This window comes from Morus notabilis, unplaced genomic scaffold (assembly GCF_000414095.1).
Source record: "Morus notabilis unplaced genomic scaffold, ASM41409v2 Scaffold897, whole genome shotgun sequence".
Taxonomy (NCBI): domain Eukaryota; kingdom Viridiplantae; phylum Streptophyta; class Magnoliopsida; order Rosales; family Moraceae; genus Morus; species Morus notabilis.
This window is the reverse complement of record NW_010357386.1, coordinates 1-8,154: the sequence shown is the minus strand read 5'-3', so window position 1 is coordinate 8,154 and position 8,154 is coordinate 1. Positions and strand designations below refer to the sequence as shown.

Genomic DNA, 8,154 nt, shown 5'->3' with positions numbered 1-8,154 from the left:
AACGCTACTAAATGCAAGGAGCGTGCGAAAATCTGTTCATTGGGGACCCTATCCGAAAAAAAAAAAAAATGGGGCCTATATGTGACCGAAAAAAAAAAGGGCGGGAGCCACCGTCGTTGACGGTTGTGTCCTCTGGGACACCGTCGTCATTGTCCCAAACTCTCCAACGTGTGTTCCTTGACCACTACGTAAACCAAAAGCCATCATCAATTCAACCACTTTTTTCTTTTTTTTCTTTTTTTTTTTCTCACAGCCGTGTTTGGCATTTCGTCGTTGCTCAGCTTCTCCGAGCAAGATTACTTGGGGTAGTAACGAGATGATCATATCGGCTCTGTTGACGTGCGTCGGAATCAACCTCGGGATCTGCTTACTCAATGTCACTCTCTACTCCGTCCTGAGGAAGCAGCCCTTCAATGTCGCCGTCTACGCTCCGCGACTGCTCGCTCAAGGAGAGTTTCGCCACCGGAGCAACCGCCAACGCCGCCAATACATCCTCGAAAGGCTCGTGCCAACCGCTGGCTGGGTCAGAACGGCATGGATGCCTTCCGACGGAGACCTCCTGTCCACCGTGGGCTTCGACGCTATGGTCTTTATGCGCATTTTTGTCTTCAGGTTCTTTTTTGTTTTTAATGATCAGTAAAAAAAATTGACAGCTAGGAATTTGATAAAAAGTTAGAGTTAGCGTTGGTGTCTCTAGAATTATTCTTAGAAAGAGTTACAAAATGTTTTCATGAAATGCAATCTTTCAGTTTATATGAGAGTAGTTAGCATAGCGTTGATGAAAAGGATTTGTCTAAACAAAATCTTATTATTTTGTTGTGGTTTCATAACATCAAGTCAATTAACACTTGGCATTTTGTTTAATAATTAGTCTTATAAGATTAAGATTAAGTTATTATTCAGTATTTACTTGAATGATGCTATAAATCTCTATTAACGTGATTATTTTAATTTATAATTGAACAAAAGCAGGACTCGTGATTTTTTCTATTAAATTTCATTTGAATTCAGTGAGGAATTTGTGATGTTAAGTCCTCAGTGTTTTTGTTTTTTTTTTTCTTTAATTTTCCTTTCTTTTTTTTTTGGTGCAGCTTGAAAGTGTTCAGTGTTGCTGGATTTATTGGGGTCTTCATTCTTCTGCCGATTAATTATCTGGGAAACCAGCTTAACAATGACTTTTCTGACTTGCCAAACAAGGCGTTAGAGTCCTTCTGTATTTCAAATGTCAATAATGGGTCGAAATGGTGAATCTCTTTTACATAAATAATTTCTTTTGTAAGAATTAAGATACAAAACTGTTGAAATTTAAAATAAAAGTTTTCTTATTTATTCCTTAATTTTACTTGGAAGCTTCGGATTATGTTTCAACTTGTTTATTGAGTCTGCTGGTGTTAATGTTGATTTTCAGGAAAATGTCTCAAAAGATTTAGTGAAATTTAGAAATATTCATTTTGCTGAAATTTTGTATCTTTGTTGTAATTTTCAATTATGGAATCAGTTATAAAGCTTAAACCTAATTTTTCTGAAATTAGTTTTCGTTGTAATTTTCAATTGCATCCTTTGTAGAAAATGAACTTCATATGTTTAGGGCTCGTTTGGTCTATGGGTTCAAATCAGGGTTCAAATAAGTGATTTTGATTATGACTTTTGAAATTCAGATTTTATGTGAGAGAAAAACAGAAAACAAGTGTTCTCTGGATACACTTTCTAACATCAAGCATTTTTTTTTTAATACTAGTATATAGTCGTATATTATAATCCATTGGAAACATCTCTTCTTGGACAAACCCTGATTGTGGTTTTTTATTTTTGGCCCCTTACAAGGTTGTGGGTTCACTTTCTTGCTGTATATGTACTTACTGGAGTTGTCTGCTACTTTCTTTATACTGTAAGTAACATCCTGTTTCTGCATGCTTTCATACAACAACAAAAAAACAGAAAACTGGCTGTGATGGGTGTGTGTTTCACAGGAATCTCGTTATATCTCGTCGAAAAGAATCGAGGCCTGATCTTTTTTCAAGATTAGTTAGAGGCATTCCTGTCTCGCCTGAGAGCAGCTGCAGTGAAACAGTTGGGAGATTTTTTAAGGAGAATCATCCTTTAACATATCTTTCGCACGAAGTAGTTCGTCGAACTGGCAAACTTCAAGGTCTCATAGTAAGCACTTTGCGTTTTTATTATCATAACCTTAACCTTTCTATCTTGTTTTGACACTCCGTTTTCCATCATAGAGAATCATGGTATTGTTCGGAAAACTCTCTCTATTGTACTGGGGGCTGCCAGTGAGTTTTCTCTTTCTTTTTGTCTTTTCCTCGAAATTTTTGGATATCTAGATTCTTGATAAACCGGGAGTTCTTTCATCACAAAATTCGAACAATATCATCATTTGAGATGGCTCTTTTGTGCATTTATCTGAAGGGGACAATTGCTTTGAATTTGAGCTACTGTGGCTTAGAATTGCTTTGAATTTGATCAGCTATTGTTAAGTGAACTTCACTAGCTTACTTCTTACTTTTAAGCTATTTTTGCTGGTATTTTGAGTTTCATGTAGTAATCCCAAAAGATCCATGTTTGATACTATAAACTTGCGGCAAACTCTATGATATCTGCTGATAAATAATAGAATATATGAGCACGTTTGATTTATAGGCTTGAACATAAAGTTTGAATACAAATTTAAAATTTTTGTTAGAAAATTTTTTTTTTAATAAAAAGGTTTGAATTTTGGTTAATCATATGAAACAAACGGGGCCTTACGTAGTTAGTGTACATATGACTCCAGTGCTCAAGGCCCTACATCATTGAAGTTGGCCACCGGCAATATCAGAAATTATTTTAAGGGGCAGACCAATGTTTAAATAATTCAAAATTAGATAATAGAAGCCAGGAATTTTTTACTTTTCTTCAATTAAAAGATGTGGAATGCGAGTTGTTATTTTTTTTTATTGATAAGTATTAAAAAAAACTGACACACGTATTAAAAAGAAAGATGACAACTCATTACTGCATGAATTGATGTCAAAAAGTTAAGATCTCAATACGAATGACCATTTTGGACTAGATATCAGTGTGTCACATATCATTGTTATAGGAGGGAGGGAGAGGGGTGGAGGAAGAGGGTGAATCCTTTGTTTGGTTAGAAAGAGAAGAGGAGGGAGAGGAGATATTAAGGGAGAGACTCTCTCTTCGGGCTCATTATTTTGGATCCTTGCATTGATGAAAAGATTCAATTAATCCACCTAAAATTAAAAGAAAATAACTTTTTTACCCTTCAAAAGAAATTATTAACAAATAGCAAAATAGACAATATAGTAATTAAACAAATAGCTATCATTTATGCTTTCAACTCTTGCTCTCTCCTACCAAACAAGATAAAAGGATTATTAGAAGTCTCACCATCGTTCATCTTCCTCATCTTTCTACCAAACGGAGCCTTAGATGCTTATGCTATTCTATTGTTCTCTCTTTCCATCAATCTTCCGAAATTTGTGTTCATTACACAATGTCCATTAATTAGTACCTCCACCTTGATGCTTCACTTTTTCTTCATTTATTCTTTTTTTTTTTTCCATAATGTTATTTTTATACTTTAGTTTTACCCCATTTTTTTTTTTTTCCATAATGTTATTTTTATACCTTAGATTTAAGCACAGTAATTTAAGTTATAAGTTGTATCCATTTACTTGTTTGTTTAAGTGAATTGTATCTCTGAAAACCATATTTTTTTTTCTTTTTCTCTGTAGAGTGATGCGAATAATATGTACAGCAAGATTGCCCATCTAAAATTCAAAAGTCTTCCTGAGCAAAGGTTCGTCCGTGATGGGTTTTTGGGGAAGTTTGGACGCAACGTTGATCTTTTAGATCAATATGAAAAGAAATTGGAAGAATTGGAGGATAATCTGACAAAGGAGAAGTCTTCATTGATAGGAACGGTGAGATTACTCTCAAATTCCGCTATATATATTTCTTTAAACTACATTTTGATGTATATAAGAAAGATATAAAAATGACCCCCTTTTGTTGTCCTTTTGCACTACTTACTATTTGTAGATTGATTGATTATGTCTGATGGTTATTGATTTTAGGAAAATAATAATAATAATAATAAAAGAGAAAGTTATAAGAATAATCATTATTTTTCATTATCCTATTATTTTTGTCATTATTAAAAGATACACTAGCAGAATATGAAATGTATTCTGGTACGAAAAAAATGTTGCCAGAAGAAAATATTCTGGTAGAATATGAAACATAGTTTATTAGAGGGCTCGTTTAGTTCGCTGATTCGAGTTTTTAATTTGAATTGAGATGTAATTTTATATGAGAATTTTTTACTGTAGTAAAAAAATTAGACATGACTGTTCATGAGAGTTTTTTACTGTAATAAAACTTGAATTCTAAACTCGAATCGGTGAAATGAACGGGATGAGAATATTAATGGCAAAAATGATAAATTTAAAATTGCTAGCATAAATAAACTAGTGTTATCTTTTTAATAATGACATAAATAGCATTCCTTTACAATGTTAAATTCGACAGGAAGCAAAGGCCGCCTTTGTTTCGTTCAAGACGCGGCTTGGTGCTGCGGTAGCTTTGCACATCCAACAAGGCATCAATCCTACAGAGTGGGTCACTGAGAGAGCTCCTGAGCCCCGGGATATTCACTGGGATTTCTTTTCTAGCTCAGTCATAAAGAGATGGATATGCCAAATAGTTGTGGTTGTTGCTTCTGCCGCTCTTATAATTCTATTCCTCATCCCAGTAGTTCTAGTGCAAGGCCTTTCTCATCTTGACCAGTTAGAGAATTGGTTCCCTTTTCTAAAAGACGTACTTTCAGTGTAAGTCGAACATTTTACTTTATTTGATTATTTTTTCCCTCTTTTTTCATGAAGTATAAAAGGGTTATAGAGGAAGAAGGTGGCGCTCCCAACTCGCAGCACTCACTGTGCTTAAGAGCAATTTACTCCGATCGGTTGGACGGACGATGCAACCAAATTCATTTTTTTTCTTTCTTATTTTCTCTTTCCTTTACTCTACACAAGGATGCAAAGAGATCATCAACAAAATCTCTTTTAAAGAATCCTGGCCAACACCGCCTATGTTTAAAAGAAATCGATGTCTCTGCGGGGAATGATATCTTTACACTTTAGCTACCGACTTTTGCGAATAAATTTCTGATCATTGATAGTTGACAGTGTTCTCTAACTGAAAAAGGAAGGATGTAAAACTCAATGTAGTAATTTTATGCGAGGGAACGTTTCAAGATTTAAAAGCTAGATGGTAGACATAATGTAGGTGCACAATTACTGGCCTATTTTATGTGATAATGTATTTTGATTTTATTGGCAACCCATTTCAATTAGCAAGAGATAATACTAAACTGTGTAATTTCTTGAGTTGCAGAAAAATTATCGGTGAAGTCATAATAGGGTATCTTCCAAGTCTTATTCTTTACTTTTTCCAGTCTCTAGTGCCACCCATCATGATGGTGTTTTCCTCCATCGAAGGTTACATCTCGCTTAGTCAGACCGAACTAAAGGCCTGTAACAAAGTACTGTGGTTTACTATATGGAACCTTTTCTTTGCAAATGTACTATCAGGATCAGCTCTTGATCAGGTGAACACCCTTCTTGAGCCCAAAAAAATTCCGCGAGTACTTGCTAAAGCTGTCCCTGCACAGGTGAGAATGTAACTCCATTCTTTGTTTGGATATCTTTATCATTATTACTTTTTTTGGTAATGTTAAAAGAGTTATAGGGGTAGAAGGTGGTATACCAGATAACCCCGAGAAGGCTTGGCATCCTCACGTGGCATAATGGATCCCTCTCGTAGTGGATTGCCTATATATCCCGACCACCTTGGCGGTCCCAACCCAAAACCATGAGTTCTGCATGGGGGGACAGGTGGACTTACCATCCCGCCAAGCTCTCGGTGGTTATTTTTGGTTTGCTTATGCTAATTAAATATTAGTTTTTCATAGTATCAAGGTTAAATCCAGTTTGCAAGGACACTTTAAATTTTAAGCAGTTTGACTTGTATACCACGTTACTTCCGTATACTCAAATGTAGGCAGGAATTTATACAGGTTTCCTTTGCTCTTAGTACCTAGAGGAAACATAATACAGATAAACAGACAGCATTGCATTTGATTATAGAAGTTGTTAATTTAAGTTTCTTGGGTGCAGGCGACATTTTTCATTTCATATGTTCTGACTTCGGGATGGTCCAGTCTATCATCAGAACTTGTTCGATTGAGACCCCTGCTTTACAATTGTATACGAAGACTGTTTGCAGGAGAATCTAGTGATGAAGTTGAGGTTCCATATATCCCTTATCATAGCGAAATTCCCATCATTCTCTTCTTCGGACTCCTCGGTGTCACCTACTTTTTCCTAGCTCCATTAATTCTGCCATTTTTGTTGATTTACTATTGTTTGGGATATATCATCTTTCGGAACCAGGTTAGTCAAATGCTTCTTTCTTTAGTATCTTTCTAATTTACACACATCATTTGGGACATGTTTGTTAAAGTATTAAAACTATTGTTGACCCACCTCTTAATAGTTTAAGCTTTTGGGATGGATTGGTAAATTAACTCAGTATCAGAGCAGGAGGTCCCGAGTTTAAACCCCCTGTAATTACACTCATTTATTCTCTTTAAATTGTCATCACATATTGGGTTTTTAATATATTTTGCTCACATGATTGTTTATTGTTCAGCCCACACATGAGGAGTGTTAAAGTACTAAAGCTATTGTTGGGCTATCTCCTAATAATTTAAGCTTTTGGGCTAGATTGATAAACTAATAGTGTTTGGTAACAAAGAAAGAAATTAGGAAGGGAATGGCTTTTCTGGTACTGTGTTTGGTATAGATTCCCTTCTCTAATCCCTCCAAAAAGTAAATTTGGGGTTCCTCGAGCTCTCCCGAAAAGAAAAAAAGGGAGAAGTTTTTCCATGAGCAAAGATTGTGTTAGCTAGTTTCTGTGAATTATCTTTGGTTGGGACGATAAGAACTCGATCTGAATCAGTTCAAAAGGCTTTCTTTAGGATCATTAATTTCCCTGAAGTATCGGCCAACATTTCATAATCCCTTGTTTCAACTAAACTTGTTAGAGTATTATTGTTCTGATGATTTTTGAAACTTTTTTCTTCTTGGCAGATATTGAACGTGTACATTAACAAGTATGAAAGTGTTGGAAGGTTTTGGCCAACTGTGCACTACTCAACCGTTTTTTCTCTGGTACTTATGCATATTATCGCAATCGGTGTGTTTGGGCTTAAAAAGGTTCGCTTGGCTGCAACTTTGACCATTCCTCTTCCAATTCTAACACTTCTTTTCAACGAGTTCTGCCGAAAAAGATTCCTGTCAATGTTCGATAATCCTCCTCTTGAGGTCTGTTTGCGAATCCATAGAAATTCTTCGCAATTCTCGCTTTTTTTTTCTTTTTGTACCCTTTTACACTTTTTCTTTTGTAACAGAATGTTTGCTGTTTCCATACCAAACATGGAAACACTCATTCTAGTAATTCCCATTTTATTTTGCTAAAGTTTTTATTCCCTTGTTAAGGAATCCTCTTGCCAATAAGTTTATATGCTCCACAAGGTAATGAATTTTGTGCCTGATGCAGCAGTGTTTGATGAAGAAAGATAAAGAGGAACAGAATGATCTTGACATGGATGAATTTCACGGTAAACTGGCAACTGCGTATAGACATCCGTCTTTGTCAGCACGACATTCGAAAAGCTCGGATGAGCTCCACTCTTCTCTTCTTCCCCGCGCGGCTTCAGTCTGAAATGAAGGAATGTCTGCATTGGTACTCCAGCATTAAGTTAAAATTGTTCTACTTCTGATATGTGCATTTGTGGACACTAGGTGATGATGGTGAAGTTTCTTCAACATTACTAAAGAGATAAGGATTTTCTCCTTGACAGAAACTTGTGAACCATTATGTTAGACTGAATTGAACTGTTAAAAAGAGTTTTTAATTGAGACTTCCTTTATTTAGTGAGTTGGTGACATTTAACACTATTTCCTGCATATTTTGAGCTCATTTGGCATGGCTTTTACTTATATGTTTTTAGGCAGAAGAAAAAAAAATAAATTTGACTTTTCAGTCACTATTTAGAACCGTATTTTACAAAAAAAAAAAAAA

The 8,154-nt window shown here is 35.3% G+C and overlaps 1 protein-coding gene across 1 annotated transcript; it reads left to right on the top strand.

Annotated features, from left to right (window-relative positions):
• The first annotated feature begins 275 nt into the window (after positions 1-275).
• On the top strand, positions 276-7,989 carry LOC21396734 (CSC1-like protein HYP1). The gene is given in 11 exon segments (XM_024169567.1): positions 276-612; positions 1,092-1,244; positions 1,825-1,888; positions 1,971-1,999; positions 2,001-2,157; positions 3,744-3,932; positions 4,540-4,838; positions 5,404-5,680; positions 6,186-6,461; positions 7,161-7,394; positions 7,633-7,989. Coding segments are annotated over 11 exon segments (2,136 nt in total). The 5' UTR covers positions 276-316; the 3' UTR covers positions 7,795-7,989.
• Positions 7,990-8,154: the final 165 nt, after the last annotated feature.